The sequence below is a fragment of the Haemorhous mexicanus genome, chromosome 1 (assembly GCF_027477595.1).
Source record: "Haemorhous mexicanus isolate bHaeMex1 chromosome 1, bHaeMex1.pri, whole genome shotgun sequence".
Taxonomy (NCBI): Eukaryota; Metazoa; Chordata; class Aves; order Passeriformes; family Fringillidae; genus Haemorhous; species Haemorhous mexicanus.
This window is the reverse complement of record NC_082341.1, coordinates 56,570,973-56,595,883: the sequence shown is the minus strand read 5'-3', so window position 1 is coordinate 56,595,883 and position 24,911 is coordinate 56,570,973. Positions and strand designations below refer to the sequence as shown.

Here is a 24,911-nt window from a genome sequence, read left to right as displayed (position 1 = left end):
TTTTCATTATGTTAGTTGAAACGTTGGCTAGTTGTGAAACCAAGTTCTTGGAACTGGTCCATTTGAGCCACGTGAATCAGCAGTACTGTTTAACAGTTTTTGCATTTTTTTTTCATTTCACTATTTCACACTATGATCCTTGCCCAGCAGAAAACCTGATAAAGATAAAAGGCTCCATCTAGTGGGCTAGAATTTTCTATTGAAAGGGGGAAAAAAAGGGCTCGCATTTTCACTTGATTATATGCACTAAGAAATACAGCTTTAGATTTTGTTTCATTAAGCTGCCATGTTGTTGTTAATTCTTGCCTTCTGCAGAGCCATTATTTTATATGCAAAGCTGTGAAACATTAACTATTATTCTGAGTCTTGAGCAAGAAGCAATAAATGATACTAAATGAGTGGGTTTAAACTGCAGTTCATTTTAAAAAGTTCTTCCTTCCCACCCCCTTCAAGTTTAAATATATAGTAACCAAACTAAGGTAATTTGTGTGTCAGCAAATGTTTTAAAGTATTTAAGCTTCTTTCCTACTTAAAACTGAATGGAAACACTCATAGCTTGACCACAGCATTTAACACAGTATTTTGGGAGTATTTTTACTCAGAGAACTCTACCCATGTGTTACCTCAGCACTAAATGACTTGTTTACCTGCAAATGGGGAAATCTGTGTTTTCTGGCAAGACACAGCCCCTATGGCCTCTGCTGTGTCTTTCTAAGGCAAACAGCAAAACTCATCCATCCTGGCATTTTCTGGGAGCCTGCCTGGTACTGTGGTGTGTCCAAAAGCATCCTGACAGGATCTAGCACCTTTATTTTAGGTACACAATTGATATAGTTCAGTAGTACTGGGGTTTTTTCTTTTCTCTTTGCTGGATTTCTGCACTGTGTTGCAGTTATGCTCCCAGCTCCTGAACTTGAAATGGCAGGACTCTTCCATTTGCAGTAGTGAAACTTGGGTGTTACTCTCATGCCAACAAATTCAGCTAGCAGCTGAGACCTCCTCTACAGTTCACTTCAAGCTACTAACAAGCGTAGGAGCAGGAATAAGTAGAGCAAGAACAGATTTGGTAGAAGAGACACTGAACTATATATCCTGGCTTTTGTTCCAATGTCCTTTCTATTAAAGCAGAAGAGCCTGGCAAGATCAGTTCCTCCTGTGCAGCTTCCAGCAAGGGGCAGACAGTGCATGCATTGTAGTAATGCACTACACCCTAGTTTACTATAGCCAGCATTCATATCCAGCACCGGAAAATGTGTCTTGTATGCAAATCACAAAATAGACCTTATTAAGTTGTTTTGCACTCCTTTTGACCACAAGATCTTCCTTTGCATTAGGTCACTTAATAGCAAATCCAGAGGATTTTTACTTTGGTAGCAATGCATGATTTGGCAATTCTGATAGGTCACACAGACTTGCTGATCTTCCAGAACAATCATTCCCAGCTGCAGCTGTCATTGTATCCTCCATGGAAATGTTTTTCTGAGCTGCCAGTGGGAAAGAGCTGTCATTTGGCTTCTTTTACAAGCTAAAGCAAAGGATAGTATTAGAGTGCTTACTCTGAACCTTTCTATGAGCAAGGACTACCACAGAACTGAGTAGTTCTAGAGTACCTTTGAGGAAGTTGATATGTTTGCACCAAGCGAACAATGCTATCTCAAAAAGAGAAGAAATAAAAGGCGAAACTTAAACTGCATGGTTTGCTATTTGTTAGAGTAATGCCACTTGGTTTCTAATGTACACAAACACCTTCCTCACACGCAATAGAAGAAAATATTCAAGTCCCTTAATTTGAAGTTGCTAAATAATGTAACTTTTAACTGCTAGCCTTTGTTCTAGAACTGTTCATGTTTTAAAAGATTATTGGCTTGTTGCTGAGCTAAAGCAAATCCCAAGCTTGGAACTACAGTAAGATTCTCTTTGTTTTACATTAAATACCTTTTCTAGCACTAGTACTTGAACTGATTCTAATGAAATACAGATTTCCAGATGTGAGACACTGAGGATTATCCAAACACACTGCTTTTGTAATAACCTGCTGTACTCAAACTGTTAATTTGGAGATTAATTTATTGCCTCTTCAGGTCATTGAAAAATCTCATAAAAGTCTTCTAACTAGGTAATGTTTATCTGGGTTAAATTTATTCAGCTACTTTTTTGTTCTTTGTGGGAGTAGTGTTTCAAATCAAATGCACTGATGTCCTTTTATTGTTGTAGAGAACCACTCAGTCTCTTCTTTACTTTTCACAGCTAACCAGGTGCTGAAGTTTGGAACGCTAGTCAGTACTTCCAACACCTATGACAACTCCGGGATTGTGACCATCGAGACGGACAAACCCTTGCTGTGGACAATGGCTATCAAGAGCTAAGATCAGCTACAGCTGCCTTTTCTGATCTGACATGACTCAAATTACTACAAAATTTCACTGAATTAAGACAGTAAAGCTGCTGCAAGATATAAGCAGGCACTGATTTTCTGTATTGAATGAAAAACAAGTCTGAAATAAAAGTCACTTGAGATTGAATCAAAATTACTTGCAGTAATAAAGTACTTCATTCTGGTAAATCACAATACTTAATCAGAAGATGCATGAGCAGCCACACAGTACAACCACAAACCGAGATGAATGTAAAGAAACTGCTCCTGCTTATCTGGTTAGTTCACGGTACTTTTACAGAGTATTTTATTCCAATACTAAACTATTTTTCCTCTCCTGCCAAAAGGAAATACAGTATCCAGTTGCATATAGTATAACTGTATCACAAGGTGATAGCACCAAGATTAACTGATCTCATTTTTCTGTCCTGGTTTGTAACATACGTAGGTGCTGGTGAAGATTTCTCAAGAATAGTAATTGAACTTTTCTACTTAGGAAGCAAGTTAGTGTACTGAAGAAGCTTCAGTTTTGCTGTAATACCAGGATTAGATGTCCCAGTATTAAATGCTTTTAAAGTCTGTAAAAGAAGTACCATTGTACCTTCTGCAAATACCAAATGCTTACAGTAAGATCTTTGAAGTGAATTAAATGTCTCAATCTCAATCTGAAGAGGAAGAGCATTGCATCCACCAGTTTTTGCAGGCTTAGTTCTTAAAATCAAAATATGCAATAATATAAAATAATAAAAGGGTCAACATGCAGGGGCCAATACAATTCTGTGTACAGAACAGGATCCAAACTAGGTATATATCCTATCCAATAGTGTGAGCAAGTTGTGGATTTGTTTGCTGAAGGAGTGCTTAGTGTCTCTGACAACGAAATTATACCCAAATGGTGTATCTCCGCAATCAATTATGTCTGGGTTTTTTTAATTATGCCATCAGAATAAGAACTGGCAATGTAATTTCTTTGTTTGACATGAGGTTTTTTTCCTGTCAAGTACATACTATAACTTAGCATGACTTCCAAATGCAGAAAGGAATTAGTGATAATTATGGTGATTCCAGAAATGAGTGACAGGAATTCCCATACACTTTTACACCACTTGAAAGAATAGAGAAAGGCTGTTTTCTTGCAGTCTGCTTTTGCTAGAAAAATGCTGTTCTAAAGCTTAATTTACTGCTTTGTAAACAACTCCTGAAGAGAGGTCATACAGCTGTCCCCATGGAAGCTTTCAGTATTCGACTTCAGAAAACCTTAGGCAACCTCATTAGAATGCAACACTGACCCAGCCTCAAGCAGGACATTGGACTAGAGATCTTCCAAGCTTCCTTCCCACCTGAATGATTCTACCATGGTTAAAAGAAGTAACAAAACAAGTAAAGCACATCACTACTATTACAGGAAAAATTAAAAAAAAACAAGCCTGCAGGCAGGTATGATCACATACACTTTAAAAAAGTAGTAAGATGACAAGAACGTTTGAAAATGCAAACTGAGCTTGTTTAATATCAAACAAATTAAAGCTGTGAAATCATTGCAGCAGGTGTCACAACTGTCTTCTTCATGATGAATATTCAGCCACCTCTGTTGAGAGAACAAAGTAATCAGTTTCAACTAATGAAGTGTGATCAAGTGATCCTACCTAAAGTCTTACTTATCCTCCCACCACTGCCTTGTTAGGACAACCATTACAGCTTATCTCCCATTTTCAAACACTCCTTGCCTAGATGACCACTCTTACAGATATAAGGAAGTCATATATTGTGGACACAGAATGGTCTTTAACCTCTTCCAGTGCTGGAGAGGGGATCACATTAGCTTAGGAGAATATGGTACTGTTAGTATGTCAGTACCATGGGGCCAGTCAACCTTAAGTTCAAATTCTTCATGATGCAGTACTCATTCCAAAAGGGATTTTACAGGATGCAGTTACACGTAAAACAATGTTTCAAACATATCTAGCACTCACTAAATGAAACAAGACCAACCTTGTTCTGTGCCCTGTCATCCTACAGCATACCCACTCAGTTTTCTTTACCTTACCATCTGTCCATTTACTTTGGATACCCAGACTATAAACTGGAAACAGTAAGAGCATTTAAAATCCAAATAGGGTAAATGTTCTGTGCTCAAACATACACTGAGGAACTGGAAATCAAACTATCTAACATTCAGTTTTGAAGCAGAATACTCAGAAAAAACCTTGAGAACTATGGTTCTAATACTTTGCAGCATGCTGAATTAACATAAAGTTCATTAACATTGCTCATAAAGTCCTTTGAATCAAGTAAAACTTGTCATATTATACTAACATGTGAAATGCACAGACACTAAAACAGCATGGGTCCTGCAGAGTTCACTAATGTCCTCTGTTTAAAACTGAACAGGTAAAAATTTAGTGAAACTGAAGGCCATATTCACTCACACAATTATATTGTTGATTGGGATATGGATCAACTTGACAAAGAAACCAATAAATCCCATTATCGCAAAGCCTATTGCTGTTGCCATGGCAATCTTCTGGAACTCTGCGAAATAACAAAAAAAAATTTGTTGGGATGTCTCATGTATGGCATACATATGTACACTGCAGAGACCAAAGGAGAGATCTCTCTTTACAGAACCATATTAATACAGGAAACACTTCAAAGTTTGCACAGATGCTGAGAAACAAATCCATTTTAGAAGACAGATGAGATTTTCAGAGAGGCTTTTTTAATATAGCAGAATTTTTTAATATGGCTTTTTTAAATAAGCAGAATTAAAAGTACCCACAATAACAATTCATAGAACATTTATCCCATTATGTTTCCTTTACATCCCTACAAGCCTGAAAATAATCTCTAATACAGCATCAAAAATAGAAAATCTGTATTTATGTCTGTCACAGGAGGACAGCACTATAAGACCCCACAAAAATCGTTAGGACAGCAACCATGAAGTTGACAAAAAAGGTCAACAGCCCCTCAGAAACCTGCCAGTCTGACAAGGAATTAAGTTCCTTATGGATCTCAATAGCAAACTTAAGTCATAGACATGTTCACTCTGAGCATGTGAATAAAGCACTGTAACTTGCAGAGGACCAGTTGCATTCTGGTTCTAGTTATAGCTTCTCTCCAGGGCTCTCTAGTCTAAAACCTCCTCTTCCCTACTCCCAACAAAATTGTTCCTGTCCCAATCAAGCAATGACTGACAACTGTGGAGCACTGAATTTCAGCTACTTAACCTCTCTCCTAAAGTGAATTTTAGTACCACTCACACACCTACATGCGTGTGTTTATTACAGCCAGAACCTTAAACACACTGACATTTAGACAACTAAAGGTCAAGTTTAAATCTCATATTGGCAGCTGAGAAACATCCACAGCAAACAAAGCAACAGAAGTGACGTATGGAAGGACATGTGCTAAGATACAAGACAAAATAAGGATTGTGTTCTGGTTCATTGTGTGCTTTACCTTTCCTGTCAGGCTTGGTGCATCTCTTAACAAGTCGTATGGAATCTTTTACAAACTGACGGCTGGGTTCCACAAACTGCATTACCTGATCCATGATTGCCTGCAAAGACATACACATTTAGCATTGACGGTTCCACATATATACTGAAAATCAGATTTTTTAATTACATTAGTAACAGTTACCTACAAAATTTGTTAAAGGCTTAAGAAAGGTGTTGCATTCCAACCTAAGATACTTCCACTTTGCAGGAAATGAAGATAATGTTTCAGTAAATAAACATGAGGGCCTATTTCTGACTGCTGAAGAAAAAAATATGGAAAATTGTGCCTTTCAGCCTAGAAGAGGAAAACAGCTCCATCACAGTTGGGCTTTCAGCTTACGTCCTACGCCGTGTTTCTGAGACCACCAAAGGCGTCTAAACAGACAAAAGCCGCCGGTTTGAGGAGACCCCCACGCCAAAACCTGCCAGGGGCTGGTGAGCACGGAGAGAGGAACCCTGTGGCCGAGCCTTATCCTCACAGCAGGCGTGTGCCGGCATTGCCACCGCACACAGGACACCACCAGCGGGATTTGCTCCCACTAATCCATACGGATCCCCTGGTAGGAGCCTCCCGGTGTGATGCCGGCCCCTCTCGCCTCCCCAGCGAACCCCTTCCCCCTCGCTCCGGCCGAGGTCCCCCTGCCTGCCGCAGTCCCGGCAATCCCCCATCCCTGGCCCCATCCCAATCCCCACTGCCCAGGCTCCATCCCAATCCTCGCTGCCCAACCCTTATCCCCGATCCCCGTCTGCCAGGGCCGGGGAACACCCGGGCCCCCGAGCCGCCCTCACCGCCGGCCGAGGGACACGTCGCACTGAGCGGCGGAGCGCGTGACGTCACGGCGGCGGGCGGGGCGGGTTTTGGGTGGAAATTGAAGGGTTTTGAGGGCGGGGTTGCACTTGGATTTTTTTTTTTTCCCTTTCCGGTTTCCGGGGCCTGTTGCTCCTCCCGCCTCGCCGGCGGGGCGGGCCCAGCCGTGAGGGCCGATCCGCTCCGGCAGCGCCTCGGCGGCTTCTGGCGGCGCGTTTGCTTCCCGTGCCCTTGGAGCCTTGGGATCCCGGGGCGTCCTAGAGGGAAATAAAGGGAAGAAGGTGCCACTGTTCTCCCAGGCAGACAGGATGAGAGAACACAGTCTCAAGCTGTGCCACGGGAGGTTTAGGTTGGACATCAGAAGGAATTTCCTCATAGAAAAGGTGATTAGATATTGGAACGGGCTGCCCAGGGAACTGGTGGAGTCGCTGTCCCTGGGAGTGGTTAAGGAAAGACTGGACATGGCACTCCATGTGCCATGGAATAGTTGTCAAGGTGGTGTTAGGGCATAGGTTGGACTTGATGGTCTCAGAGGTCTTTTCCAACCTAATTGATTCTCTGGATATGCCTGTAACAAATGCTCTTCGGTGAAAAGCTGACAAAAAAACACACACAAAAAAAGGAAAAAAAACCAGAAAAAAGCCACAACCAACCAAGCAAACCCCCAGTGTAAAATTTGGTTTTCAGGAATGTTGGAGCCATTGTGAACTAAGGGAGTTCGTCACCTTTGAGAGCACAGGATTTTTCTTGTGTAGAGAAGTGTGCAGTGCTCAAGGGTGGGAAAGCTCCGTACATTTCACACCAGGGCTGTAGCGTGGGACTCTTCCTTGCACGAGGGGGAAAAGCGGCTGTCACTGCCTGAAGGGAGCACTTCCCTGCTGCTTCATCTTGGAACAGATAAAGGAAGAACAAAGACAAAATGGATTTACTGTTCTTATCCTTACTTTGCTTTTGATGTTACTGATTTTTCTACAGAGCTCTGTTCCGAGCTGACTCCACCTTTGAGTTTATATTAAGCCTCCAAAGCTTATTAATTATTCATCAGGCTGTGGGGCCTCTCTAGCCAGTCTAGCAACTCCTTTGCTGATCTCAACTCCCTGTTGCAACTAAGTGTGCACAAAATATTTTCTGGGCTTAAATTTTTGCTGACAGCCTTCACTACAGGTAAAGTACCATCACATCACAGTAGGGAATTGTTGGTCATTCCATGGATTTTTTGTCTCTGGCCATCGGGCAGGTCTCTCAGTATTACTGACCTCCTTCAGAGATGAGCTCTCTAGTTGGCGTTGGAGGGCTATTGGCTTGATGTCCTCTACAGGTTTTCTCCAAAAGTCTGCCTTTGGATTGGATTTTGTTTTGAATGAAAATTCCTGCAGCACTGTTTCTCAGATGAGGCCATAATTTTGGTGGCCAAATTCTGCTGGACCTCTTCCATTGGCACACCAGCACAGAAAGATTAGAGTGTCAGTGAGGCATCCCACAGCAGATATGTGTATAACTTTGCTCTTGTTTTTGATGCCGATCTGCAGTCTTCCAGGATGGAAGGAAGAGGAGAGGAAGATCCCTAAGGAAAGCAGCAAAGGGCCTGATAGCCATAGTGCATGGTGTGTGATAGGACAGGGTAGATTGCTGAACCTTTGAATGAGATTCCATATGTAGAGGCATTTTGGTGGGCTTTGTCTTATTTGGATTTTTTCCCTTCAGTATCACAGCCAGAGACTTTAAGAACAGAGGAAACTCACATTTCCAGCTGTGCTGCATGATGAGCCTTGCTGTGAACCATCTCCACGTTGGATGTAACAAAAAGGCACTGTCTGGGAAAAAATTTAACCTGAAAAAAGAAGACGTGTATGAAACAATTCATGACACAGATTTCTGGTTGGATTAGATTTTTATTTTAAAAAGCATTTACTAAAATAAAGCTTTGTTCCCCCAAAATGCTGTATTTTAAGTTGTTTTTCCTGTGGAGAAATGTTCTGGAGAAACATAGCATATCTTGCCTGTCTTAACAATGTGGCTTTTTCATAAGTTTGAGCTACGGGTTCTCTAGGGTGGGGTAGAAGGTATTCATTGTCCTGTCTCAGCTTCCTTCACTCTGCCATGATAAGCTCTTGTCTTTGCCTGCCAATTTGCAAGTTTGGGCTTCAGCAGCTTAGGAGAGAGCCAGAGTCCTGATTTCTGTACAGAAAGCATTGGCTGTTCTCCTCACAGGATTTTCCAGCATTTATGGTGTTTTTAGTGTCCTTGAACTAATACATGGTACTTAGACTAGGTCTTCATGGCAACTATGTTACTGTTCTAAATATATTGACAAAGATCCATTTGCACTTAGAGAAGATAAGAAAAGGTTTACATCTCCTCAGCATGTGTAATTTTTTTTCACGGAAAGCTAGGCTGCTACTAGGGTGTTTTGTTTCTACTCCTTTATGGTTCTTGCAAGGTTGGAGAAGAAAGTGGTGTGCTTGCACAGTTGAATCTTAATGGCATTTTTTCAAGTCTGCGTTTATGGCAACATCTAAGCAGTACATAACCATTCTCTCAACAGTAAAAAAAGACCATTGTTATCCTAAGACCATTGTTATCCTAAGTATGTGCTAGCACGGATTTGCTTCTGAATATTGCATAAACTGGAGCCACACTGGGGGAAGAGGTTTTCATCGTCTGTGTGCTCCAAGCATGAGAGACTTCTTTTGATAACAGTTTCACTTTGCATATTTGCACATTTTAGTATGTAGTTTGTTCTTGTCCTTTTGAGGACATGCAAGATAAATATCTGCTTTTAACTACTGGCACATTAGACTGTTGTATGACATCCATCCCTCTGGATCTGGACACTTGGACAGTGTGATCAGCCTCCTCTTTAGCCTTTCCCATTCCATGCTGCCTGCCTGCCACAGCACAGATCCCACTGCAGCTTGCAGAACATGGTGGGATGCCAGGAGCCAGTGAGCTGCTGGCAGCTGCAGCAAACATAATTTGGGGATCAGCTGAGAGGAGAAAAGACACAGACTTCAGTATGAGAGGCAGCTCAGCCTCTGTCTGGTGGGATGGTACATGTGTGATCCCCAAGTGGTTGTGGGAAGGACAGAGCAAGCTCTGTCTGAACAGGTCTCCAAGCCTCTCTGTTCCCCTGTGGGGTATAACCCCATTTTCCCTACCCTGATTCTGCTCCAGCCCCAAGCAGGTCCTGCTCAGATTCCCCTGAGGCTGGTGCTGCCTGGCCTCAGCAGCAGCTCGATGGCAGGGGCAGCACTCCACTCCCTGCATCCCAGAGTGGAGAGAATTGTCAGTCTGGTGCTCTTGTTTGAAAGATTACTCCCCACAGGCTAGAAGAAAGAACTTGCAGTGGTCTCAGCAGGTTTCCTGTGGCTGCACAAAAAGTGGTACTTTGGGATATGAAGTCGTGCTGAGCTATCTCCTTCCCATCCCAAGCCATCCCATGATGGACAGCAGGAACTGAGCTGCTCCTGTGTAGGAAGGGATGAGCGGGTGGGCAGGAGGCACAGCCAGTGCTGAACCCAGGATCTCTTAAGCCTGTGGCAGGCTACAAGGCATTTGAACTGGAGGAGGCAAGGCAAAACATTGGCTTCTTCCCCAGGGGAATTTTTGGGAGGGATGGACTGTCTGACCAGGAATAGCATTTGGGGACAAGCTGACTTTCCTTTAGGAATTTAAGGCGCAAATGGTTGTCCAGAGGGACGGCAAAAGCAAAGAAAAAGACTAAGAAAACAGGGAAGGTGGCTGCCTGTGGGCTCATGTATGCAAGGAAGGTTGGTCACTGTGGCCAATGGGCATCTGAGTATGCTCTGGGTCAGAAAGCAGCAGAGAAAAAGACCACACAACAGCAGAGATTTACAGCCCAGCCAAGAGAATAATGTAGAGAAGGAAGAAAGAGAGGAGAAACAAGGTGATGTTGTGGGAAAGGTTAAGGGTCATCCTTGTTGAACAGTGCTGCAGGGAGCTGCCTTCTCAGATTTTCAGAGGCAGCAGCATAGTAGACCCATTGACTGAAGTCATGCTAATGCACCATTGCTTGACTGTCAGTGTTGTTGGATAACTAAATAACTATAAAATTCAGTCTTCAGAAATTGCAAAGATATATAGGACCTTTTTTTTTTTAAATTCTACATTATCATAAATGTGTTTGATTAATTTATATCTTGAAAAGCCATTGGAATTTTTACGTGCTTCTGACATTTAAAAATTAAATTTAGGTTTTCATTTCCCTAAACAATCCAGAGACTCTGTTTGGACTTGATAAGCTCATCTGCATGATTTACGATAGGAAGAAAGATTATTTCCCTCTTCAGTATCTGTACAGATACTGGGGAAGAACATAAATGGGAAATTAATGTTAAGAAGAAAATGATAGCTCAGATTTGGGGGTCAGGAGAAAATGAGCAAGTGCTTGTGGTCCATGTCTTGGGGTTTAGCCTTGATAATTACAGAAATGCCACTAGATCACACTTCAATGCTGTGGTTGTGAGAGGGAATGTCTCTAGTCTGAAGCAGCCAACAAACCCCATCTTTTGATTTGTGCTGCTTAATATTCAATGGAGATGAAATGTGGGATGAGGGAGAAGTGCTGTTGAAATAGACTTTTCCTGGTGTTGAATTTATTGTATATAATTTTAAAGATGACCTTTTTAAAAAAAGCCTGTGTTCCATTTTATTTGAAAGAGCACTTGGGAGATTTGTGACTGTATAATGATAGACAAAATAGGAGAGAAACAAGGGCAGTATACTAAAATGACATTGCTAAATGATACTTCAGACTAAGAAAAATGTCTGAAGGTTTCTATATAGCAAAAGAAATACAGGGAAGTTAACAGAGGAATAATAATTCCTCCATCAGCTGTTCAGGTCAGAGAGATAAAGAAAAATCAAATGCTTACTAGTTTCTCTGATGCAGTGCTTGTAAAGGTTTGTTTTGTCTTGCTCTAATAAATAGCAGCTGATGATAGAGTCCTTGTAATTTCCACATGAAAATTTTTGTTTATATTAACAAATAAATCACTGAATCCTTCTTTAAAAAAATGCTAGTAGCGGTTGTGGAAATACTAGTTAGCACTTCAGATTAAAAAAGAAAAGGGGTGAAAAATTGAAAATACTCTTAACCTTAAGATGATTTTTCATGATAAAATCTTGTTTTAATTTGTTTTGGCAAATCTGCACTTGTTTTGTGAAGTATGGCCCATGCTCCTTTTTGGGACATGGAGTAAACTAAACCTTTCCCTTCTGTGATGTTCCAACACACATTCTACTCCATTAGTGGCTCAGGATATCTGTTCCATTCCATGTAACAGGATCATGACCCATGATTGGGGTTGGCTGAGCTGGACCCCAGTTCCACTAGCATTATATGCATTTTGGTACAAAAGCTGTTTCATTACATGTTCTGCCCACTGAGATCCAGGATCCCAGCTGGCTAGAAGTGCAGGCCAGAATGCTCTTTTTCTTGTGAGGTAAAATCTGTTTCTTCAGCTTTTCCCGGCTGTAAAACTCTAAAAATTTGAGAGAAGTTGAGAGATGCTGCTTTATAAGGGTGAGAACCATTTGAGGGGTAGGGAAAATTGAGCAGCTGAAAGGATGGAGCTGGACAGACAGAAAAAACCCTTCCTACTACTGAAAAGCAAAATAACTTCTTAGCCCTATTTTTTTTAAGTTTTTTTTTTCCCCAGTTGATCTATATAGAGTTGGTTGTCTTTTGTTCCTGCCTTCAGATTAAATAGGCCGTTTCCCTTTGGCTTAGGTTAAGCTTTTGTGACACTGCTGAGGTCTCCTGAATATTGCCAAATGCCTGTGCTAGAGCAGACATGTCACTGATTTGTACAGGAGCCATGTGCTTCAGGCATGCTGGTGGCATGTGCTTTCTCAAAGGGCGCCCTGGAAACATACTCTAAATATGTAATAACTTGAGTGTGAAAGAATCCAGAGGAGTTTGGGTAGTGGAAGGTTTTACAGGGATGGGAATCATTCCTGAACTTCAAAAAGATATAATTGCAAAGTTTCTTTTTTTTTTTTTTAATGTACTTTTCACTACTCTTTTGAAGATATTTTTAAATGCTTCCCCTTTCCTCCTTTCTTCCCTCACAAATCTTTGCTCTCTGTGTTAGAAAATTAAATGGAAACTTAAATTCTAGTCTTGCTGAAGAACCTTGATAGGTCCTACTGTTCAGCGAGTCAGAGACAGTGTCTCTGAACTGCATTCAGCTTTTCAGGTGATTTGAGAACTGAAAGGGGTGGTCACTAGAGAAGCAGTTTTTCTTGGTCACTGGTTGAGTGCATGATCTTCCTTACATGCAAGTGGGAACAGGACAAAGCTGCTTTTCACAGCCTGAAGTAGCTGCAGGCCTTCCTTACTATTGTCTGAATCTGCAGCATTCTCAGTAAGATTTGTTTTGTTCCTGCAGAAGGAATAGTAAGGTTCTGAGAATTATTCTGCTTTTCTGTCTCACCAGTACTGCTCCAACTCTACATTAGTGAAAAGGATTTGGGGAATCACCTGTTCAAGTGGTACAAATATATCCAGCAGTTTTTCAATACAAAATTGCCAGTGTTCCTGAGTCCTATCAGTAACTGCTGCAACAGTCAATGAAATGTTTGTAAATCTAATTTCTCTCACTTCCTCTCCTAGTGAGATGAAAATCAATTACTTCCATTATTGCTGAAAAGATAGAATCCTGCAAGGTGGTGTTGGTTTAAAAAATAAATACCTGAAGATCTAGCACTTTCTGCTAGCTTTATTACCCAGGTGTAGCTTCCATTTAATCATGGACTCAAGTATTGCAGAACTGTCCAAATTGTTGCAATAATCAGATATAGGAAATTTCAAAAGTGAGTCTGCTAACATCATGGTAAGCTTCTGTCTGTTTGCCTGAACCAGTCCAAGTGCTTGGGTTAATAACAAAGTAGAAACATTTCAATGGAGCATCTGGGCAATTTTGGCAGCAGCTGACAGCCCCAGGCACATTTTAATTAGCACCTTTTTCAAATTGTTAGCTAAATTAGTCAAGTATTAAATAGTCTTCCCCAAATGATATCTGCAGTTTTGAACCTTGCATCTGTCTTAGTGTGTGGACACACTGCTATCCTGGTAATGGTATTTACTGAATTGTTTATCTTCTAGCAAATTCATGCTACATAATCTGAATGATATCTGGGTTACCATTATAAATTCATTTGTAAAGCACCTGCCAGCTGTTTGGTACTGGCATTTGTAATATTACAGTTTTCAAGTCAACAGCAGTAGTCACAGCACTTTTCCTGACAGACAACTTTATCTCATATGTATTTCATAAGTATAAATAATATATTTTCATTATCCTGAATTTATGCAGCTGAAGTAAAGATGCCTGCTCTGGGCCTCTAAGAGCTGTAATCCTGATTAGAACCTAATGCTGAGTCAAGCCATGAAAAAGGCTTTTTTGTCCTCGTTTTTGGAGTTCTTTCGGATTTAATATTTCACTCTTCTTGCATAAAAATAAACCTGTAGGAACCTAACATTGTAAAATAGTAATCGTATGTTATGCAGCAGTGTTGCTGATAAACATCATCTGAGAGGTTTCTCTTGGCTAAGGAGCCTGTAAATAGTTTCTTTACACTTTTACCCATGCCAGGCACAAGCAGAGCAGGCTCTTAACTGTTCAATCCCAGCTCACTTATGACCCTCTGTTGAAGAGCAGAATGAGTTAAATGACATGAATAGTACGCTTGAAATTGCTAAAGATTGTACAGAAAGAGCTGTGAGAAAGAACTGTAGAAACTGAGAAAGATACATAAAGAAGGAACTGCAGAAACTGTGTCCCCCTCCCAAAGAACAGAACAGCCTGCTGTGGTAAGGAATTGTGCAAAAGCGAAAGCATATGTTATGGCCTGCTATGTGCTAAATCACACGTGAACAGAACATTTGGAAATTTTTATGCAGAGGCTAAAACAGTACAAATATCTGTGCCTTTTGTCCATAAATGTCCTTGGTCTGTCTTTCAATCGCTGTTGACCCTCCTTTCTGCAACCATTCCTTTAGGACTTTGTCCTCACTGAATCCTAAGCCTGATTTTCACTATAAAAGAATAGTCTGCCCTTAACTACTCTTAGTTAGCTTCTGAGAATTCATGTGCTAACTTCAAAAAGATAGAATTGCAAAGTTTCTTTTATTATTTTTTATGTACTTTTCACTACTCTTTTGAAGATATTTGTCCATAAATGTTCTTGGTCTGTCTTTCAATCGCTGTTGACCCTCCTTTCTGCAACCTTTCTGTTGTTTAGTACATCCTACCTGTAGGAGGGGGTTAAGGAGGTGTTACTCTGTCTTTCCCTGCAGTGATGAAGCCAGGGAATATTCAGGTGTGGTACATAGTGTAAGTAGTGGGGGAAAAACATGGCATGTTGTGGTGTGAAGGATCTGAACTAAAAGGGAGGATGAGCTGAGGAGTCAGAGAAAATGCAAAGTAAAGCAGCGATGGACTGATTACATTGTCAAAGTGCAAGAACTTTTTTGGTTTTTTGTTTTCTGCTGCTTCTTGATGCACGTCTGTATTAAGCCCCCTTGGCAATTAAATTGCAAAACTAAACATCCTTTGCCTCAAGCGATAAAAGTGTGATTTACCTGTTTCAACCTATCTCCTCTGGTTATTTAGGTAGCCCTCTTGGAAGAAGTATGGATCCTGTTCTACCTTGGGTGCAAGATAAGGCTGCCTGGTGGGTAGTATAACACAGCTCTGACTGTGTTATCTACAGGGTCTGACCTTACATTGCAGACGTTCTTGCTATTCCTTTGGGGCCACAGTCCAGGTAAACTGGTATTTAGATTCCTACAAATAGCTTATAGGCATGAACCTGTAAAACATACTGGCCACTGAACATGCTGTAATCAATTGTCAGTTAATCATTAAGCTGTTTAAAATGATATTAAATGCTGAAAAATCTATGGCTCGTCTACCACACAGATTTAAGGCTTTTAAAGGCTGACAAATCTTTGTTATTGTCAGTTCAGCATTATTGATGCCTTTGGCCTTTAAAATACACAGCTTCAATTACATAACTTATGGTCTTTTATTGCATCAGCAGCTTTTCAGTGCTAATCTTACTGGTGGTCTGTAGTTTGCCATGGATTGGGAGAGGTGATGCTAATAAAACTTCTGACTTTTAAAATACTTGCAAAATGTGTTTCACAGAAAACATCCAAGGTTACTTTTTCTGTTCTTTTACCTTAGAGCAGTGAATGCCTCACTTCTCAGGGGTTACAATATGAGAGAGGGCCAGCAGATGTGAACTATAGCATAAATAATCTAGTGAAGCTGCTCTAGATGAACGAGATTTGAATAGAGAATTTGAGAGGATGAGCAATTTGGGCTCTTCTGTAGCTGTCTTAGGCTCCATGTCCTCTCTTACAGGAGAAGATAAAGAATCACAGTTGGGAGTCACTTGAAGATTTCCTGTGACTAACAATGTACTCTGGAAGTAAATGGCAAATACCAGCTTGTTCCAGTCTTGCAATTGTTAAGACACTGAAAAATTGTAATATGATTTTGGCTGGCCTGAATTTTAGACTGAAAGAGTGCAAGATTAAAGGTTTTGTACGTAACTCTTGTCTTTTTCTGTGAAGTGAATCTTAAACATCCATAATTCTGCCACATCATGCATTGCACTATAGGGCTACCTGCATATAAGCACTAAGCCAGGTTGTCTTTGTTGGCTGCAATAACGAGGCCAGTCCTTTAGATCTGAAATTGCACCCACCCAGCATGCAGCTGAAACAGAGGGGAATGTGCTTCTTACTCAGTTCCTCTTATTTTCTTGGAGCATTTTTGGTTTCTTTTCCGAGAGCTCCCAGGATTCCATGTTATTCCTGGGTGTTAGATCCTGGCTCAGCCTCTTGTCTGCCATTAAGTGGCTTTGGCCTACCTTACTACTAGTTGTCAAGCACAGTATATCTGCATTTTTTTCTTATTAGACACCCTTTGTTAAATCACTTAAGGTACTGTCTGTGATGGTGTCATATTGTCTGCCATGTCTTGAATGTCACATAGAATGCACAGGTTCTTCAGTGTTGTCTGGTTCCTAATTACCTCTACAAGTTTTTTAGCAGGATAATCTTTACTTGTCTGTCCTTAGACTCCTGAGCTTTCTTGAACCTGCTTGTAATCTTAGCACTTTCATTAAATATCTCACTAAAGTCCTTGAAACTGTCCATGGAGTGGAGAATGTTTTATTCCATTCCTTAATCCCAAACCTTAGGTGGAAATGCTACCCTGCTATCCACAGCTAGTACTGTTTTCAAAATCCAGCTTCTGGCTATCCCCAGCTCCAATGTTGTCCTAGCCAGGCTTGGAAGTCATAGCCTTGGAAGGTGACTGAAAACCTCAGAGCATCCGACAGCTCTAACCTCTATGAACATGCAGGGAATACAGAGGTTAATTTATCAGCTCCTGTGCACCTTCAAGTTTTGCTTCTCCACATGGGTCCTCAGGGTAGTGAGGACTGTAGTTTTGTTTCTCTCTGGACTTTTCTCTGAATATTTGAAGTTTACAAGATGTTACATTTTAAAGGTCATCTAGCAATGGTGACTTCTTGATCCTGCTGATAGGTTGCCTATGCCAAGCTAAAACTGTGATCCTGGGAGGAAATTTTGTAGGCACAGCTTTTGTTATCTCAAACCATTGGTGGAGGAGTGTGTGTTTCAGGGTAGGAAGTCTACTATTGCTTCTATTCTGTGCAAGGCTCCCTGGCTACAACACACACACACCCCACCACCACCCGCTCCCATCCCTGGAGTCCTTCCACGTGCCACAGGTGGAGAAAACCTTCTCACTGATCTCCTTTAACACTTGACATTTGGCACCAGCTCCATCCTATACCTAGTGTTTACATGGCTCCAGGAAGAGCAGGTCTGTTGGATTCTGGCTTTTCTGAAACCAGCTTGGGGGCTGTGGATAGAACTGCACATTTGGGAAAAGTTCTCATTATTGTATTATTCTCATCATTGTCTCATCATCTAGCTTATTTCTAGGAGACTGGCTGTCAGTATATCCCAAGAAACTGTCAGAGTGGATGGATGCCCAGCCTTTGGCTTTCCAATGCTTTCTGCAGAGTCCCTTGCTGATTGGTTTTGCAGGGACTCCTTTCAGAAAAGCCCAAGAAGTGAAGATTGTACTTCATTTAGGAGATCAGGACAGGTTCTTTCTGTCTGGGTCAGCAAGTTCTTTGTACCAAAGGATACTAAAGATGGGGTGGGGAGATCCATTTCATGTCATAAAAATTGGACTGTGGATATTTGCAAATGTAGATTTAGGTTTGCACCCTTGGTGGCAGGGGTTACATTTTCACAAAGTGTTTCACCAGGTATTTCTAGGGTTTCACTGATGCTTTTTCACTGATCAGGGCCATTTCCAAATGCTTGAAAGAACAGTTGGAGTAATTTGGCTGCCCTAAGGCAAATAATATGCATGTTCCTTTTCCCAGCCTGGTCAGGGTGGCTGCTGTGTGTCATGAGGCCTCAGAGGAGGTGCCTGCAGGTCTGGCTCAGTGTCCCAGGACATCCCTTTCTTGATGTGACTGTCAGTGTGCCTGTGGCACTTCTGAATTGCCCAGAAGTGATACATCCTAAGGCACTTTGTAAAGGGGCACCTGTCTTTCTGTGAATATTAAATGTGAGGACCAGGAGTGCCAGCACAGCAGACATAGAAACATAGAAAACAACCTTTGAAAACCTTGACTTTATCCAGAGAGCCACATAGGATTTACATTTGGGAAACTGAAGTTTTCTATTTGCATATGCATCTCATTCCATAAACATTCAACATATTGATACACCTTTAGATTTTTAAAGTACTTAGGCTATTTCAGCATTATTGCCTTTTAAACCATTGTCTGGAAAATGGTTTTGTTTGTTTACATCTGAACTTCAGATTGCTTTGCATTTCACTATGATAGCAGATGTTGGTGACATTTTATAGAGCATAAATAACAGCTGTGAGCTGTGAAGTCATAATTCTGTCAGGGGATCTTTCTTACGGCTTGTCAAAATAAAAGAGCAAATTTTGAGTGACAAATATGTATGTATTTGCCAAAAATTTGTTTCAGGCATTGCTGGATACCCACTGTTTTCATGGAGCCAAATACCATGACCTGTAGAGGCTGCAACAACAAACTTGAAGGTGTCCTGATATGCAAAATTTGTTCATCTGAAAAGATGCAGAAGACCTTGCTTGGGAAGAGTCAAGAGGTGAACAGTGTATTGCTGTCTCAGGGAAAAACTGGTCACCTCACATGGTTTAAAACAGGCTTAAAAGAATGTTAAGGAAAATTCCTGGTCTCACGATTCTCAAGCCTCTCTGCTGGTCACATTCCCAAGGCCAGAGACTTTCACAGCTGGGACCAAAGCCCCTCCACAGTGGGTGGCTCCAGTGGAAGCCCAGCTTGACTCCCCACATCCCCCACTCTCATGGTCAGACCAGGTTTCCTCACCAGTTTGACCCTGGGTTTCCCATGGTAGTGTCAGACGTCTCATTCCATAAAGCCATTTATTCAGGGCCCACAAACAGCCCAAGCTGGTGCCTCTGAGGAGGATCCCCAGCAAAAGAACCCTGAGCTTTTCTCCGCTCATTATCTACCGGCTCACAAGTCTCGCTCTCCCTCCCAAATCTCTCAGTCTACTGAGATTTAATAATGGCGAGGAAGTGGCAATCTGTGAACTAAACTTTTGGGATCAATATACAACAGGTGAACCAGATGCAAGACATAAATAAACAACCACAAAGGTGTTTAACTTTCTAAACACATTTCTGCAGCTCATGCTAAACACATACATGAACACATATTCACAGTAAGATATTCACATTACACCCCCATGGTACTGAGTCTTGGGCTATGAGACACGGGTGCACAAAGGGGTTACACATGAGCAACATCTGACTTGTCTGAGGTCTGTCCTCTACAGATAATTAAGGCATCTCATCTTTTCTTCTTTCAGACATATTCTGTTCTTTTGCCTGGACTTTTTCTCTGTGGAAGTTGGGCTCTTTCTGCTTGGGTCTAACATCTTTTGGGATGCTTGCCTGTATATACAAATGTATATTTCATATTTTCATAGATTTATCAGCGTGTAATCCTACATAAGAATTTTTAAAAGTACTGAACAGGCAGATGGGGTATCTGTCAGACTTCCTTGGAATCAACAAAGCAATAAGATTAAAATCAACTCTGAAACCTGTTTTAATCTGCTCAATTGTCATTGTAATCACTTGTCATATAAGTTCTTGAAGGCAAAGCACTGAAAAAATTACTGCTTATTTTAAAAACACAGTCCATAATTTAAAATATTTCCAGTAATTTTGAATATATATGTATAATAGGAAAGCCAAGAAGAGATAAAGAAATCTTCCCATAGAAATGAATATTCAGGTGTTGCTAAAAAATCTGTTTATTTCTTTCCTTTTTCAGAAAAATGGCATCACGAGAAGGCATTTTATTTCCTGTAGTGCACCTTTTCAACATTTCAGCCTTTCCAGCAGGTAAATCCGGGTGATCTGTGCTGCTGCTTCAGGACCTAAATGGTGCCGCGAGTCCTTCTCTCGCTAGATGGCACCGCTGCCCTCCGAACAGGGTCCTGCACGGGCCGCGGTTTTGGGTGAAGTTTCCAAAGAGCTCGTTTCGTTCATGCGGATTAACTGTGCTTCGTTTGGATCCTGCAGATGTGGCAGGTTAAACAGATTCCTGTTGATTCCATTTTAATTCCTGAGCCTATATGGAGAGCTCATTTTTGCTCCAGGCTTGCTGTTTTTTCCTGTCCACACACTGAATAATATTGCAGAGATTGTGTAAACCCAGTTCTAAAGTGGCATGGTGGAAAGGTGGTTCAAGGACTGAAATAAAAATAATGTAGTCTCAAGTTCACGTGGTTTGGGTTGTTTTCAAATCTGTAAGATATATGGACTCTGGAGAACTGGAATTATCTCAGAGGAATGACCTGAAAGAACCAGCAATTTTCTTCTTGGCAGTTGGAGAGAGACTGGGAGAAAGGAGAAGAGGAACAGAATGAGAGGCCCAAGAACGTCACTGGAGGAAGGACTAAGCCCTGGGGAAAGTACAGACCAACCAAAATGTGCACTGAGACCACCTGCAAAGACCTTTTGGTATTCCTCCAAATCAGAGTGGTTCTCAGAGGTATGATTTGTTGTCTGACCCAATGAAAAAACAAACAAGAAATGTTTGTTGAAGAGCTGAGCTCAGTTTGGAGTCATCTGCAAGTGCACTTTCCTTTAAAGCAAAATTCCAAAGGCACACATAGAATTGGTACTTCTTTTAAAATGTATTTCTTTAAGCAAATATTTGTAGCATTTCCCATACCATATTTTGACCCACATACAAGTTCACACATGAGACCCTCCAAAAACACCCCAGTTGTTGAGGTTCAATTCCTGTGCAGGTTCAATTGCCTTCTACCTGTGTATGTATTTGGCTCCTTATCCAGGAGAATGAGAGGCTTAGGCATTAAATAAATGTCAGGAATCATTGCTGAAGGAAAAGAATGGGCATTGAATGGAGAGTTAAAAATGGCAAAGTGAATTCATGGTGTGAAGGAAAAATGAAATGGTGTATTGCTTCTGACATAGGGTAGTTTGAGGATATCACTGTCTGAATTGCTTGAGCTCTCAAAAGGATTCCTGCTTGTCCAAACTGCTCTCTGCAGGGGGAGGACATTCTGATGTCAGCAAGTCCCTTTGTAAGTGCTGTATTTCAGCCATCTGGGGCACACACATTGTGTTAGTGGCTTGACACTCAAACTCTAGGCTTGTTTCTTAAAATGCCTACTGCACAGTCAGGTGCTGAGACCTGCAACCACTAAAAAGCTAAACTGGATTGGAGCCTTTCTGGAAAATCCAATCAAATAATGGGATAATTGTAAATTAATTAAAATTCATGTGCTGTGAACTGGTTTTTGGCTGTCTTTATTTATTTAAATTCTGAGCTTTTAGTCAAAATGGCTTTTTTTTCAAATTTCTGAGCTGTGAGTGTTGGAAACATCTGATGCAATTTATTTTGAGGATTAAGGATTCAAGAGATTAGATGGATATTATAAACTCCAAGTATTCTAATAGCTGACTGAAAATATTATTGGGTGCATTATAAATGGAGAAGCTCAAAATAAAACCAAGGGAATAATCAGATACCCAAATACACATGGAAAGCAGAACCTTGGGTACTATGGCTCCAGCTACTGGTTCATTGTGGAAGGATGCCCCTTAAAATGATGCCTTTTAGCAGGAGGGAGATTTGAAGAGAAAGGAGCAGCAAGGCTGTTTTCAACGGGAGATGAGAATTAAAGATGTTTGGGTTGGATGGAATTTTCTGAAGCTGTGTGAATGCTGAAGGAATGGATAGGAGCTGCTGCAGTAATTTGGTAGAGTACTAACATCTGTTCAATTTAATGGTTGTTTTATTCAATATTTATGAGCAGTAAGGACCTAATTTAGAATGGACATTCTGTTTTACAGAAAATTGCTCCTCTCTTTCTTTACTTAGCATGAAAGGGGGTGGAGGGCTTCCTAGAAAGGAAGAAACATAGAAAAAATAGAAAAAATGATAGGCAGCTTTGTGTGTGTCTCAACCTTCTGCCCGCTAAATGACTACTTAGAGTTCCCCAGCATACACTACCCAGACAACACCTCCCTGTGCCTTTGGGGATCCCCTGGCACAGTGCAGACACTGATCAAATCAGAGCTTTCTTTGAAGATGGAGGCAAGAGAATACTGCCCACAGTCTTCTTCTCACCTGCCCTCCAAACTCTCTCTCTCAAGTACTGATCTTACACCCAGTCTCCCCATTCCGGCTGCTCTGCAGTGCAGGCGCAAAACCAGGCAATGGCTGTCCCCTCTCAGATGCAACAGCAATAAAAGACTGTACAGCAGCAATGTAGAGAAAAAGTGAACTTTATTGGTTTGGACTTCTCCTCAGAGCTACAGCTAGGTGGTGCGAAGACTACAGGGGAGAGAACCTTATGCCTAAAACTACATCAACTTTTGTCAACTTGAACTCTATGAGAAACTACAACTTCTGGGGGAACAGACTGCTGGGAACCCTACACCTAAGACTGGGGGGCTTCACTAACACCTATGGTGGGGAATGTTGCAGTGCCCGGGCTGAGCACTGCTCATGTATCCCCAGCAGAGACCTACAAACGGAGAGCCGGGCTGGAGAGGCTGCGTCCAGGGGACAAGTAGAGTCTCCTTCTGTTCCAAATGCCGCATTTCCTTGGTCTCTTCTCTCCGGGCCTCTGCAGAGGGCGCTGGCGCAAGCACAGCCGCATCAGGGCACGGCTGTCCCTCAGCAGCTGGAGCAGCTCCTTGCAGCAGCCATGTCCCTGTAGAGGCCGAGGGGCTCTGGTGCTTCTCCTGGAGGGCACAGCACGGGGAGCCTGATGCGAGGGGGCAGAGGGGCCTCGGGGGGCTGAGGCCTCTCGGGTTGCCCCTGGCGGAGGCTTTGTGTCCCTGGGGCTCAGCCCGGGTTAGCCCCGGGGCTGAGCCCGTCCCGCGGCCTCCGGGCCCGGGCCAAAGGGGTGCCCCAGGACCGCGGGGACCTGCCCAACTTTTTCCCCTCACGGGGGCGGTCAGGTCTCGCTCGGCACCGGCTTGGCCCAAGGCCTTGGACAGCTCCCGGTCCCACCTCCCAGCCCCATCCCACCTGCCTGACTTCTCTCCTTCCCTGACCTCTCGCCAGCGTCTCCGGAGCCTTTTGCGCGGCCACCAGCTGAGTGAGACGCCCGTCACCAGCACATCCAGGGCTGCGCAGCTCCAGAGAGCAGCGCCACGTGCCCCAAGGGGGTGGTCCCTGGGGCCGCGTCCCGCTGCTCCGGGACCTCGGCAAGCACAGCCGAGGTGCCCGCGTCCCCGGCGGGACGGCTGGAAGTGTTCAGGAGACGGTCCAAGGTGACCAGCAGCGCAAGGAGCAGGAGCCAGGGGAAGCCTGGCCGGCCCTGGTGCTGCTGTGCCACCAGCCGCCAGCTCCGCACAGGCTCTGGCCTCGCTCTGTGCCCGGGCTCTGGGCACGGGCTGGCAGCGGATGCCAGCCACCGCGCTGTGCCCAGGGGCTGCCATGTCACAGAAGTATGGCATCCATCGCCTTTCAAGAGCCCTGTTGTGGCCATGGCATCCAACCTCTGACCCATCTCCACCACGGGAACTGGAGCACGGCACTGAGTGCCTCACCCAGGCTTTCCTTTCCTGGCCATCTCCTGCTGTGAGGATTCCACCCCGGCCCTGGGCAGCCCATTCCAATATGGAATCCCCCTTTTCAGGGAAAAAGTTCTTCCTAACGTCCAACCCAAATGTCCCTTGGCACAACTTACACCTCTTCTTGCCATCTGCTCTCTCTTGTCCTTGCCCACCTCTGAGAAGGTTGGCACTGCCTCATCTGAAAGTTGCCTGTAGGCAGGAGCAGAGGCTTTGCCAAGGAGTGTTGCTCAACTTTTGGGCCATTGCAAGGGGCTGCTTTCCTTATTAGTTGTATATTTGCCTTAAAGAAGAAAGTGTCCCTTCAGGAATTAACTACTCCATCTAAGAGGCACTTGGTACCAGAATAAGTGTCCATAAATAGAATAGGAAAAAGACTGAGGCTGGGAAATTGAAGCAGACTGGTAGCTGCCTGAAGTACAGGGTTCTGGAAGAGTTTTTCAGTCAGCAGCACCTTGAGTTTTAAGATGGAGCTGGGGCAGCACACAGAAGGTAGTTCTGCCATGTGGCTGCTGTGACAACAGGGCAATCTCAAGGTGTCTTCAAGTGATGTAGCCCTCCAAGCAGAGGAGAATGGGACTCCAAAGGGACTCTGAAGGCTAGGACTGGATCCATGCCCAGGGAACAAGAGCAGGGAGAGAATGAGCACAGGCAGACAGCTGAGACAGGTCTGAGGACGTGTGTGAAGGAAAGCAGCACAAACTTGGATCGCAGGCCAAAGCCTCTGTAGCCCCTTGAGAGGAATTCTCTAACAGAGGAGTGCAACAAAAGAAGAGGTCTGGCTCCCAGGGATCTGGGGAGCTGGAATGCACTCTGTGCAGGCCAAGGGGTAGGAATGATGCTCAGTCAAGGATGGCCCTGCTTAAGGCTGCCCAGCAATGGCAGGGATGTGCCCCGGGTCTTGGTGCCAGCAGCTGCTGGAGCTGTAGCCATGCACAGAGCCCTGCAAGGAAGGATGGAGCTTTTCAACTCTGCCAGGGCTTTAGGCTGTACAT

The 24,911-nt window shown here is 42.9% G+C and overlaps 2 protein-coding genes across 8 annotated transcripts in view; one reads left to right on the top strand and one right to left on the bottom strand.

Annotated features, from left to right (window-relative positions):
- The window catches only part of TPK1 (thiamin pyrophosphokinase 1), a 305,759-nt gene extending 303,231 nt beyond the window's left edge, over positions 1–2,528 (top strand). For all 4 annotated transcript variants that reach the window (XM_059850129.1, XM_059850119.1, XM_059850110.1 and 1 more), the window contains one exon: positions 2,248–2,528. In XM_059850129.1, coding sequence (XP_059706112.1) covers positions 2,248–2,366 — 119 coding nt within the window. In that variant the 3' untranslated portion in view covers positions 2,367–2,528. The remainder of the gene's footprint in view (positions 1–2,247) is intronic.
- A 1,328-nt stretch (positions 2,529–3,856) lies between these two features.
- On the bottom strand, positions 3,857–6,806 carry SEC61G (SEC61 translocon subunit gamma). Of its 4 annotated transcripts, none has more exons than XM_059850166.1 (4): positions 6,667–6,806; positions 5,837–5,936; positions 4,804–4,906; positions 3,857–3,962 (listed from the first exon to the last, which is right to left on the bottom strand). In XM_059850166.1, exons 2-4 carry the CDS (start codon positions 5,928–5,930, stop codon positions 3,953–3,955), a joined length of 207 nt encoding a protein of 68 aa, XP_059706149.1. In that variant the 5' UTR covers positions 5,931–5,936; positions 6,667–6,806; the 3' UTR covers positions 3,857–3,952. The 4 variants fall into 4 exon arrangements, with proteins under 4 accessions (XP_059706149.1, XP_059706159.1, XP_059706169.1 ...); XM_059850176.1 differs by lacking the exon at positions 6,667–6,806 and adding an exon at positions 6,024–6,136; XM_059850186.1 differs by lacking the exon at positions 6,667–6,806 and adding an exon at positions 6,020–6,135.
- Positions 6,807–24,911: the final 18,105 nt, after the last annotated feature.

What these genes read in the sequence shown, in the direction of transcription:
- SEC61G (XM_059850158.1), bottom strand. Translation starts at nt 5,954, where the DNA reads ATGTGTATGTCTTTGCAGGCAATCATGGATCAGGTAATGCAGTTTGTG. An exon ending in CACCAAGCCTGACAGGAAAG is followed by an intron (nt 4,907 to 5,836) that starts GTAAAGCACACA and finishes GTTATTTCGCAG; the next exon opens with AGTTCCAGAAGATTGCCATG.